This window comes from Bubalus kerabau, chromosome 3 (genome assembly GCF_029407905.1).
Source record: "Bubalus kerabau isolate K-KA32 ecotype Philippines breed swamp buffalo chromosome 3, PCC_UOA_SB_1v2, whole genome shotgun sequence".
Taxonomy (NCBI): Eukaryota; Metazoa; Chordata; class Mammalia; order Artiodactyla; family Bovidae; genus Bubalus; species Bubalus kerabau.
The window spans coordinates 85,197,882-85,210,761 of NC_073626.1; the positions used below are offsets into that span (position 1 = coordinate 85,197,882).

The 12,880-nt window shown below is 37.0% G+C and overlaps 1 protein-coding gene and 1 long non-coding RNA gene across 5 annotated transcripts in view; one reads left to right on the forward strand and one right to left on the reverse strand.

Moving 5' to 3' along the window:
- COBLL1 (cordon-bleu WH2 repeat protein like 1) overlaps positions 1 to 12,880 on the forward strand; it is a 165,706-nt gene that overhangs the window by 149,202 nt on the left and 3,624 nt on the right. Inside the window, exons 13-16 of the mRNA XM_055572396.1 lie at positions 615 to 709; positions 4,086 to 5,363; positions 5,562 to 5,854; positions 10,103 to 10,279. Coding sequence (XP_055428371.1) covers positions 615 to 709; positions 4,086 to 5,363; positions 5,562 to 5,854; positions 10,103 to 10,279 — 1,843 coding nt within the window. The remainder of the gene's footprint in view (positions 1 to 614; positions 710 to 4,085; positions 5,364 to 5,561; positions 5,855 to 10,102; positions 10,280 to 12,880) is intronic.
- Positions 1 to 12,880, reverse strand: part of LOC129646364 (uncharacterized) — a 51,377-nt gene that overhangs the window by 467 nt on the left and 38,030 nt on the right. The window lies entirely within an intron of this gene.

The window sequence follows — 12,880 nt, forward strand, 5'->3', positions numbered from 1 at the left end:
AGCCACTAATCATTTTTACAGTCAATTTTGTGAAGCAGAGAATGCACTTTCCCCTTGGTTCTAGAAATAGAAAGTCATAATAAAGTACACTTACATTCTGTTAGAAATACCACACTATGAATAAAGATGAAATCAAGAACGTAAAATAAACCATTTTATCAAAGTTTTATTATAATTTGCATGAGATTGTCTCCAAATTAAACTCCTCTATCATTTAAAAAAAAAAAAAAACCCAGTGAAGTTAATTCACATTCTGACTTGTCACAAGGTGACCTTGCCAGATGTAAGGGAAATGTCTATGAAAGTAAATTTCATTTAGCTCCTTTTTCTTTAAAAGATAATAATTGATAATAAGAAAAAGATACTCTCTTGAGGAAACTGTCCATCCTACCAAGCTTCTAATATCTTGCTTTGTTACAGGGCCACATATGAAAGCTAATGTTTCATAGCACCATTTCCTCTTAGCTTTATTTTTTCTTTGCTATTAAATTTCCAGTATTTGGCATAAAAAGATGATTGTTCCAGTCTGTCTTTGGAAATTATTGCCTGTTTTATTATTGTGTGAGTGTGTGTTTGAATAGTATCATATATAATATACAATATCATTTTTACAGAAGGCCACACATTATGGTATGTAATTCAAGCGACAAAGAGACAGTAGTTGACAGTGTAAGAAACCTGAAGTCACTGGACCCAAACCAAGAGAAAGGTGAGTTCCATAAGCACTACTAACACTTTCATAGCACATACTGTATGCCAAGGACCTTTCTTAAACACTTTATATTAGCTCATTTAATCTTGTATACTAACTCATTAATGGGTATTGTTACTTTAGTCCCATTTTACAGATGATTGATCCACAAAGATATTACATAACTCACCTGAGGTCCCACAGTAAATGGCAGACCTCAGATTTGAACTCAGGCAGTATGTGTTCAATATGTATTGATTCCAAAATTTGCTTCTCACTACCATGTCTTATGATGTTGTTAAATCTTAGAGGTTATCTAACTTAGCTCTGAATCTTACCGATGTATACTCTCTGCATACTTATGATCTACTTCTTTTTCCTTCTACTGACTCCCTAACTCAAGCCTGTTTTAGTTCATAGTCAAGTTGATATACCTTGGGTAAAACTTGTCGGCCTGATATTTCGGGCTCAAGCCATCTAATCATGTAATAAAGTTTACCAGTATTTCCTACTCCTCCCCCATACCTCCAAATCAAGATAGTTGATTCTTTCTCATGGCATATATATTTCACTCAGTTCTATCATTAGAACTATGGTTATTTTATTATTATCTTTGGAGAATAATCTTCACCCATTCAACTATTATCCAAATCCTGCCACTTCACTTATTCTGTTGCTTGACTGCTGGAAGCCATGTAGTTCTGTGTCTCGACTACTTGACTAGATTGGACAGTCTTTGATCAGAGAAATTATATCTGATACTTTGTTTGAATTTCTTATGTAACCTAGCAGAATACTGAGATAACAGTTAAAATATATAGTTAGGATTGAATTTCAGAAAAAAGAAACTATACAAATCAGAATTGCAGTGAATACACAATGGTATTTTAAGGGGATATGAAGGAAATGGCTTATTCTCAAGTCCAATCTATTATGTTAGTACATAAAACTAGGTTAAGATCCATAGAAAATATAGAGAGAGATATATGCTGTTGCTGCTAAGTCACGTCAGTTGTGTCCAACTCTGTGCGATCCCATAGACGGCAGCCCACGAGGCTCCCGTACCTGGGATTCTCCAGGCAAGAACACTGGAGTGGGTTGCCATTTCCTTCTCCAATGCATGAAAGTGAAAAGTGAAAGTGAAGTCGCTTAGTCATGTCAGACTCTTCGCGACCCCATGGGCTGTAGCCTATCAGGCTCCTCTGTCCATGGGATTTCCCAGGCAAGAGTACTGGAGAGGGTTGCCATTGCCTTCTCCGGAGATACATAGATACGTATATAAATTCAATAGGTATTGGATTATCCCAATGTCACAAACAAGATAGACAGATGTATATAGATATGACACTTTATACATGTGGTATGTGTTGGTTAATTTGAATATGAATGTCTTTGATTCATTGTCCTTATGGTCAATAACCTCCTGAGATACAAGTGTACAACTTATATACTTGTATATAATTTCCCCATTTTTTCTTCTTGATGCAGCTTTTTAACAACATATATTATGATGGCAATAGCATTTCTATTGAGAAGATGTGATTTAAAAGCTGCTTACTGTTTAAAATCATAGTAAAATTAAATCATTTTTGCAAAGATCTGGGTATCATATTAGTATTAGGGTCCCAAGCACATTTCTGTAATATACTTATTTTGATTTGCACTTGATTTACAATGACCACTGTCAACTCTGGGTGGTTTTTAAAATAATTTGTTATCCTTAGAACTAATTTTATTCTGCTTTTCTCCTTTTTTCTTTAAACCTAAACTGTGCACTTATCTAAATGATCCTTTCATCAGGTGGTTGATGTTCGTGTCAGTTTTGAGTAGGGGAAAGTATAGTATAGTACAAAATATACCTTCTCCCTCTACTGGCCATTTCTGAAAAATAGCCTGCCTATTCACTGACATTTTGTTTGCATTATCAGCAGATATGTAGCAGGAAAAGCTAATGAATTCAGTAGTGTTTGTAGGCCTGGCAATCACTGAAATTTTTGCAATTTTGGTGAGAAATTCAGTAGATAATGGTGAAGTAATTATAACCCACAGAAAATGTGAAGAAGTTCTAAAACCAATAAATTAGGATTTATTATAGGGAATTTCATTTTAAAAATATATTTTTATAATGATTTACCTTTTTTTAGAAAGTATTTCCATTCTGTAACTGGGATATATCTATATTCAGTGGAAAATGAGAAATAAGCAAGAGAAAAGGAAATACATTTAGGCTCCTTTTTTTCTTTTCATTTTTCACAAAGGATCCATTTTATAGTTTAGACAGTGAACTTTATCTTACAAGTGAAAGTGAGTGATTATAAAACTATAGAGAAATACTTGACATTCGTTCACAATTTGATTTCCAAGGCCCACACTTCATTTGTGCTGTGCAAACTGTCATATCGAAAGGAGAGGCCACCAAGGATTTTGAGGCTAGCTGGTTATTCAGAAGAAATGATTCTTCATGGTACTTGACTAGAGGACGACAGTATATATGAATCACCTGGCTCAGTCATAAGCCTCTGTTTCCTTCCAGAAGCCTCATTCCAACTCTTTGCCATCATGTTGTTGGCTGGCAACTGTTGCTTTGTTAACCTAGACACTGGCAAAAGACTTTTGTTTTCAGGAAAAGTAGTGTTGGGAGAGGAAAGTTTGTTTTCTCTACCTGGATTCTAACATGAGAAAAATAAAGTTATCTTTTCTCACAGAGAAAAAAATAAAAACCCACATGGTTGTTTTTAATGTAGTTGAAACCACCCCATATTGTGACTGAAAACAAAATCCTCTAAAATTATTTAGCAAGGACACCTAATTAGTCAGACAATAACTTACGTTGTTTTTATTTCAGCTCTTAAAGGTAAGGTTTTGTGGTCTGTCGTAAGTAAAACTGATAACATTAAAAGGGAATAAGTATACTAGGGATTATAGAAAAGACAGAATCAAAATGGAAAAAAACAGAACAAAAACATTTTTTAAAATCTGTCAGTATCTTTTTGTCATTCTTAACAAAGACTGAAATATCATCTTAAAATCATAGCTATCTTCTATGAGTACTTGTTTTGGGCAATATGGTATCCTAATAAGCATGTTACTGTTACATTAGTGATATATAATACATAGTTTTGTTTTTGACATCTGAGGCTCAAACGGGGTGAGTAAAATGATGTGGTCCATACAGATTGTAATTAGTCAAGCTGGATTCCTGACTCAGGTCTCTATGATCCCAAAGTCCATGCCACTTTCTCTGTATGCCATTACCTGTATAATTACTGTATAATTGGTGTGCTGAATATTTATCTGTAGAATTCAAACCAACCTGTTCACTTTGGGGGAGGGTGGGTACTGAAAACTTGCACTTTTCTATTTTTTTCCTATACTTTATATTTTTTTCTCTCAGCAGATCAACATGAAATAATTGTCATTCCAACAAACACAGAAAATAATATGAAAAATGGAGTGAGGAGAACAGAAATCAATGTAGCAGGTGTTGCCAAAAATAACGTGGACATAGAAGTTGAGAGACTATCAAATTATCAGGCATATAAAACTGATACTGCTGGACGTTACAAAGAAAATCATCTTGCTGTTTCATCAGCACCAGATCAAAACCTGATTCAACCCAGTGCAGAAAAGACAAAAATGCAAGATGCAGCAATTCAGACAATCCCTTCCTGTGGCAGTTTTGATGGGGATCAGCAAGATCATAATTTGTCTGATGTCAAAGTTGATGAAAGTGTGCAAACTTCAAGTAACAACAAATCAACTCAACACTTATCTTTAAGCCCACAAGACTCTATAGATATCTCAGGAGAATTCAGGAGTAAGGGCCCCCTTGTTGTACATACAGAAGAGCAACTCGCCATAAAAGATCCAACTTGTGCACATGGTAATGACAATCTTTTGCCTTCTGTAGACGGAACTGATAAAAATCCAACAGCTTCTTATGTAAAGAATTATCCATTTTACAGACAAGATTATAATCCCAAGCCAAAACCTTCAAATGAAATTACAAGAGAGTACATACCCAAAATTGGGATGACTACTTATAAAATAGTGCCTCCCCGCTCCCTGGAAATATCAAAAGATCGGGAATCGGAAACCATAGGGTATAAAAATGATCAGGAGATACATACTTTAGGGAAAAAGGACACTTATGAGAATGTGAAAGAAACTACAATCCAAACAGAAGATCTGGTCATTTCTGAAAGCCCAAAGGAGTCACAAGCAGACCTGAAATCAAAGCCTACCCTGAAAACAGAGCATCAGATGCAAAGTGACGAGAGCTTTACCCGCAGCAGAATGGTGAATCCTCTGAAACCTCCCAGAATGGCGAGTGACACTGGCACAGCTCCTTTTGCGCCAAAATTGGAAGATATAAACAATATTTTGGAGTCAAAATTTAAATCGCGGGTTTCTAATCCCCACTCCAAACCAAGTGCTTTTTTCTTGCAGATGCAAAAAAGAGTTTCGGATCACTATGTGTCATCTGCAGCCGCCAAGAGTGTTCAAGCTGCCTCTAATCCTACTCCAAAGGAATTAAAGAAAGAGGTGGAAAGAGAGAAAATACCTCCTCCAGAGCCAGCTCTTTCTCCCTTAAGTAAAACTATTCAATCTCTTCCGCAGCCACACGTTCAAAACACTGATGATGAGAGCAATCAGAAGCCTACTGAAACCTCTTCTCCTGTGGCCTTTCCTCCGCCGCCTCCACCTCCCCCTCCTCCCGTGGCCTCGCCCCTTTCCCCTCCCCCCGTGGCCTCGCCCCTTTCCCCTCCCCCCATGGCCTTCCCCCTTCCCCCTCCCCCCGTGGCCTCGCCTCTTTCCCCTCCCCCCGTGGCCTCGCCCCTTCCCCCTCCCCCCGTGGCCTCCCCCCTTACCCCTCCTCCTGTGGCCTCCAAACCTGTTCCTCTGCCCAAGAGTCAGTTAGCAACACTGAATCTGAAAACCCTGAAAACTTTTGGTGCCCCACGACCATACTCCAGCTCTGCTCCTTCGCCGTTTGCCCTCGCTGTGGTGAAACGGTCACAGTCCTTCAGCAAAAGCCCTACAGAGTCATGCAGTGAGGAGGTCAAGGGTGCCTCTGCCAGAACTCCAACTGATGCAGAGAAAGGGAAGATTCCTTCTGTAAATACATTTGGGAACATGCCACAACTAGGTGTGAGTGATAAGGTAAATATAACCTTTTATAAAATAGGGGATTCTTATACAACATGACTTAAATGGGTTTAACAAGCTGTGTTACTTAATTCATAATCTGCAATCAAGATGCTGTAGGGGAAAAAAACGAGTAGTAATACATAGAATCTGATTATTTACTCTCAGTCATTATAATTCATATAATTTAATCAGATATTACTATAAGGTCATTATATAATCACCTCAGTAGCAAATATTTAAAGTTTCTTTGCTCATACATTTGTATACTGTACTATAGTTCTGACTAGTTTTCTGTGTTTTGCTTATCTCAGTTTGTTGAAAACTTTCCTGGATGTTCTGGTTTACTTTATTTTCTTCTCCAATTCTCCATAATAGCAAAATAAATTGTTTTAATTATATAAAAACATAAGCAGCATCAAAGACTAGATAAAATAAACAACATATCTCAGCTCTGCACTGTCATATACACTCAACCTGAGCTTACCAAATATTGTTATATATAATTTAAATTAAAATCAGAGTTTAAATATGTAATTTTCTTTTTTTAATATAAATTTATTTTAATTGGAGGCAAATTACTTTACAATATTGTATTGGTTTTTCCATACATCAACATGAATCCGCCAAGGGTGTACATGTGTTCCCCATCCTGAATCCCCCTCCCACCTCCCTCCCCATACCATCCCTCTGGGTCATCCCAGTGCACCAGCCCCAAGCATCCTGTATCCTGCATCGAACCTGGACTCGTGATTCATTTCAATATGATATTATACATGTTTCAATGCCATTCTCGCAAATCATCCCACCTTCTCCCACAGAGTCCAAAAGACTGTTCTGTTCTATACATCTTTCTTTTGCTGTCTCACATACAGGGTTATCGTTACCATCTTTCTAAATTCCATATATATGCATTAGTATACTGTATTGCTGTTTTTCTTTCTGGCTTACTTCACTCTGTATAATAGGCTCCAGTTTCATCCACCTCATTAGAACTGATTCAAATGTATTCTTTTTAATGGCTGAGTAATATTCGATTGTGTATATGTACCACAGCTTTCTTATCCATTCGTCTGCTGATAGACATCTAGGTTGCTTCCATGTCCTGGCTATTATAAACAGTGCTGCGATGAACATTGGGGTACACGTGTCTCTTTCCCTTCTGGTTTCCTCAGTGTGTATGCCCAGCAGTGGGATTGCTGGATCATAAGGCAGTTCTATTTCCAGTTTTTTCAGGAATCTCCACACTGTTCTCCATAGTGGCTGTACTAGTTTGCATTCCCACCAACAGTGTAAGAGGGTTCCCTTTTCTCCACACCCTCTCCAGCATGTATTGCTTGTAGACTTTTGGATAGCAACCATTCTGACTGGCGTGAAATAGTACCTCATTGTGGTTTTGATTTGCATTTCTCTGATAATGAGTGATGTTGAGCATCTTTTCATGTGTTTGTTAGCCATCTGTATGTCTTCTTTGTAGAAATGTCTGTTGGCCCATTTTTTGATTGGGTCATTTATTTTTCTGGAATTGAGCTGCAGGAGTTGCTTGTATATTTTTGAGATTAATACTTTGTCAGTTGTTTCATTTGTTATTATTTTCTCCCATTCTGAAGGCTGTCTTTTCACCTTGCTTATAGTTTCCTTTGTTGTGCAGAAGCTTTTAATTTTAATTAGGTCCCATTTGTTTATTTTTGCTTTTATTTCCAATATTCTGGGAGGTGGGTCATAGAGGATCCTGCTGTAATTTATGTCGAAGAGTGTTTTGCCTATGTTCTCCTCTAGGAGTTTTATAGTTTCTGGTCTTACCTTTAGATCTTTAATCCATTTTGAGTTTATTTTTGTGTATAGTGTTATAAAGTGTTCTAGTTTCATTCTTTTACAAGTGGTTGACCAGTTTTTCTAGCATCACTTGTTAAAGAGATTGTCTTTTCTCCATTGTATATTCTTGCTTCTTTTGTCAAAGATAAGGTGTTCATAGGTGCATAGATTTATCTCTGGGCTTTCTATTTTGTTCCATTGATCTATATTCCTGTCTTTGTGCCAGTACCATACTGTCTTGATGACTGTGGTTTTGTAGTAGAGCCTGAAGTCAGGCAGGTTGATTCCTCCAGTTCCATTCTTCTTTCTCAAGACTGCTTTGGCTATTCGAGGTTTTTTGTATTTCCATACAAATTGTGAAATTATTTGTTCTAGCTCTGTGAAAAATACTGTTTCCCATTTTGTTAATTCAGTGTCAACTTTCCAGTTATATGTTCACCAAAATACCAATTAACCACCATCTAACCTTCAGTTCAGTTCAGTTGCTCAGTCGTGTCCGACTCTTTGCGACCCCATGAACTGCAGCACGCCAGGCCTCCCTGTCCATCACCAACTCCCAGAGTTCACTCAAACTCAACGTCCATCGAGTCGGTGATGCCATCCAGCCATCTCATCCTCTGTTGTCCCCTTTTCCTCCTGCCCCCAATCCCTCCCAGCATCAGAGTCTTTTTCAACGAGTCAGCTCTTCACATGAGGTGGCCAAAGTACTGGAGTTTCAGCTTTAGCATCATTCCTTCCAAAGAACACCCAGGACTGATCTCCTTTAGAATGGACTGGTTGGATCTCCTTGCAGTCCAAGGGACTCTCAAGAGTCTTTTCCAACACCACAGTTCAAAAGCATCAATTCTTCCGCGCTCAGCTTTCTTCACAGTCCAACTCTCACATCCATACATGACCACTGGAAAAACCATAGCCTTGACCAGACGGATCTTTGTTGGCAAAGTAATCTCTCTACTTTTTAATATGCTATCTAGGTTGGTCATAAGTTTCCTTCCAAGGGGTAAGCGTCTTAATTTCATGGCTGCAGTCACCATCTGCAGTGATTTTGGAGCCTAAAAAAAATAAAGTCTGACACTGTTTCCACTGTTTCCCCATCTATTTCCCATGAAGTGATGGGACCGGATGCCATGATCTTTGTTTTCTGAATGTTGAGCTTTAAGCCAACTTTTTCACTCTCCTCTTTCACTTTCATCAAGGAGCTTTTTAGTTCCTCTTCACTTTCTGCCCTAAGGGTGGTGTCATCTGCATATCTGACTTTAGTGATGTACAAAAAGGAGAATTTGTTGACTTCATGTTGGATCAACTAAATGATATAATTTGCTAGATTCAAGTAGTATAGTTAGAGGATGCAATTCACAGTATGAATTATGATAATCCCCATGCAATTAAAAAAATACATTGTGTACTTTTTATGATAGTGTTTAAAGAATACTTTCATATTTGTATGACAGTTCCAGAAGTATCTTATGCTATTTTTTCAAACACTCCCAGAGTAAGAGAACATGTTGCCAAGTAAAGATTTTTCCATAATTTAAAGCAATATTTACCTTGAAAAATATTCCTTTATAGTTTGCATTTTTATTACTTTGATATCATATCAGAAAGAGATATATGATCTAGAGATTAATTCTTGGGAGCAAAGCCTGTGTTTTTTTCTTAGAATGGAATACCACTTCTAAACAACAGAAGCTTGATTTAGATAATACAGTTTTTGAGCTATTGCCTGAGTTCTGTTTAACTCATTTTTTATAAAGATATTTATTTGGCAGTTTGAAAAAGACATTTTTAAGATTGTTTGAATATAGTTGCCAATGAAATCAGTTACTAAATATTCCTTTCTAAGAAGTTTAATTAAAATTTTGATTCTTAAATTTCTAATATTTATTTTCAGTCTCATGGGAAAAATAAAACATGGGCATCACTTCGTCCTAGTGACTTCTAGAAAGACAAAATAAGCTGTTACATAGTCATTAATACTCCTTTATTAGAAGATGCATTAGGTTCAACCAGTATGAAATTGCCAATATTTGTCCATTTGTACCATCAAAAATAATTTTATAATACTAATATATTGGAACTATGAAAATGGGTTTGTTTTTGTTTTTTTAAGTCTGGATTTTTATTATTACTTTGTCTGTTCTAACTGACTCTATTGGAGAAATCAGCATTATTTCATTTACTCAAGGACAGTAAAATTACCACTGCACTGTGAAACAAAGAGACATATCACTTTTCTTCCTTAGCCTCCTGAGTTCAAAATGAGGGAAAGTAAGGCCCTTATCTTCCAGCTGAGCCTGACATCAGAGATAACTCAGAGGATGAGGAAATAGTTTAAAGCACCAGTGTAGCAAATGGGGGTTCTTAAAGAGCTATTGATGATGAAAGTGTTTTGAACACTGGCCCATTCTTCACCTGGTATTCATATAACTTTCACATTTATTTTTATAGGAAAATAATTCTGCACATAATGAACAGAATCCTCAAATACCATCTCCAACTGACTGCCCGTCGTTCACCCTTAAGAGACAAAGTTCTTCGACATTCCAAAGCTCTGACCCAGAACAGATCCGACAGAGTTTGCTGACTGCAATTCGTTCTGGAGAGGCTGCTGCCAAATTGAAAAGGGTAAGTTTTCTTTATCAGATGGGTGACATTGGGTTTATTTTCAACACTGTCAAACTAATACTTAGGGGAAATTGTTTTCTGGCTTTTAAATCTGAATAGGGAAGATGCCAGAAGTTCCCCTTTTATAAGTCAGGGGTCATTTTTGAAGTATAAGCTCTGGACTCTCTCAATGTTACACATCCTTAAAACTATGTCAGGTCTGTTTTCCAAAACATGAGCCAGGTGCAGAAAGCAAGTTTTACTCATTATTATATAACTATATATAGAAAGTGCCCCGGACTCTTATTTTAAGAAACTGTGTTAGCACAGCAAGAAAGAGTCTTTTAGAGAGAAAGTCCCTCCTTTTTTCCAGAAAAGCTGCGTTATTGTAAGAGCCTGCGTTTTCAGTCCTGGCTCCTATAGTAATCAGTTACTACCATACTAATTGGCTGGTTAAGGGGGGAGGCGTTTTATAGGCTAAACTAAAAAAATGCAGGGAATTTAGATGAGAGCTAATGCAGAAATTCAAGTTTTAATAATGCACTGCCAGAGTCTAGCTTCTACTGATATGTGAGAGAGCAAGGTGACGCACTCTGTTCTTGGGTAAACCCCAGAAAGCATCACAGGGAGTTATTACAGATAAGTTTCCTCTCTGTCACCCTTATCCTCTGAAACAGGATGTAGTGAAGCCTTAAGCCTGGCATCATGACTTGGACTTCCCAGAGGCTGCAGTCTCCCCTAAATGTCTTTCTTGTTCGCCTTAGTCATCTTGGTTGCAAGTTCCTCAACACCAAGACAAGAAAAGTACTCATTATTTCACTGACTCCCTAGGCATTTCATTTTGTGAATTGCTTTTCTAATCATTTTAGAAGCTATTTAGAGAAAAGTAAGAGACTTGTTGAGCAAATCACTGGACTCAACAAAAATGAAATTTGCGAAGGAACAGGAATGCTGCAAAGATAGAAAAAGGGGAAGGCATTTCGTGAGGGTCAGTCAGCTTCCTAGTGGGTTTCAGTGGAGCCCTGAGTGACGGCCATTTGCCCAGAGGACTTAGCATTCCCATCTGGGAACACGTGGTGACAAGGCAAAATATTGTGTGCTGTTAGGAGTGGAGGAAACACAAAGGAATAATTCAGGGGGGTAGGTCTGAATTTCGTAGATTATTTGTAGAATTTGAGTTTAGTCCCAGGCAGCAAACAACAGCAGCGAAAAAGGAATATTGAAATTGGTATTTCACAGGTCATGACATTTATACTTTTGGGGGGAAATATGTTCCTGTAAATAAATTGCACATTCTCATTCATGAAAATCATTCTATTTCTAATTCTGTTTCTAATCTTATAAATTAAGGATAGAGTTTCAAACTTCTCAATTCAGTAAATTTGATAAGCATTTTTTAAAAACAGAAAAATACCAAACACTGTACTAGATACTGAGGATACAAAATTCAGTCAAATGAAGCCTCTGCCTTCTGGGTGTTCAGAGCCAGGGATTGAGAACAGCGGTTCCTCACGCTCACGGCAGAATAGAAAATAAGTGCAGTATCTTTGTATTAAGTCAGTGGATGTATTATTAATAATCAGTTTCAATGAACTAATTGCAGAAAGTAGTGCATTAAGTTGGAAATGCCTTTTAGGCCAACAGAATCATACAGGCAGGCAGCAGTATACTTGGTGTGTTATGGGCCCTGATTTGGCAGTCTCTTCACAGATAAAGCTCTCATTGCTTCCAGAATGAGCTGGATGTGAATCAATACAGAAAGCAGGCCCTAAATGATGATCCTATAATTGTATCCTATTTATTACTCATTACTTAAGGTTCTATTGAATCTAAATTTTCTCTCTCTCAGTAGGAGGTTATTGATAGCTCTGACTCTCTATAGTGCCAGCTCCTAAATTCTGTTTAATGAAAATCCCTTACATAATCCTTTTTCTTCCTCTAAAAGACATGGGGTCTAGTGGAGTTTATCATATCTATATGCCATGATTAACATCTTCACTTCTAGTTATATATGCTAAAAATGTGTTTCAATGTGTCAAGACTCAAGAATATTATTTGTAATAGCTCCAAATACATATAACCTTAATATCCAAAAATGGTAGAATAAATAGTGGTATATTTAAAGCATGGACTATCAAATGGCAATAAATTAGATAAGATATACTAAAGACAACAATGTAGATAGAGACATAAATAAACGGTATGTGTAAAGTTGACAGCATGCAAAACTAAATTATATAGTGATACATGTATAGGTGGTAATTATTCCTAAAAGTTGGGAAATAATTACAAAAGTCACAATAGGGTTACTTCCAGAGGGGAAGAAAAAGGGTTGTTAAAGGTTTATTGGAGCAAGACTGGAACATAATTTAAGAGGGAACCAAAAAAATTAGTAATCAGGATGAATATATCTTAATGCAATATTTTTAAATATAAAAATTAATGCAAAAATCCATGATAAAGTCAAAATTTTAAATAAAGACAGGATCAGGAGGGAGCTGGAGGTATTCTTTCTCTTGACCTGGGTGGTGGGCTACCTATATGTCTGTTTTCATTGCACTGTTCAATGCACGTCTCTGTACGTGTATTATATTTCAAAAAATTGCAGAAGGTGGTAGAAAC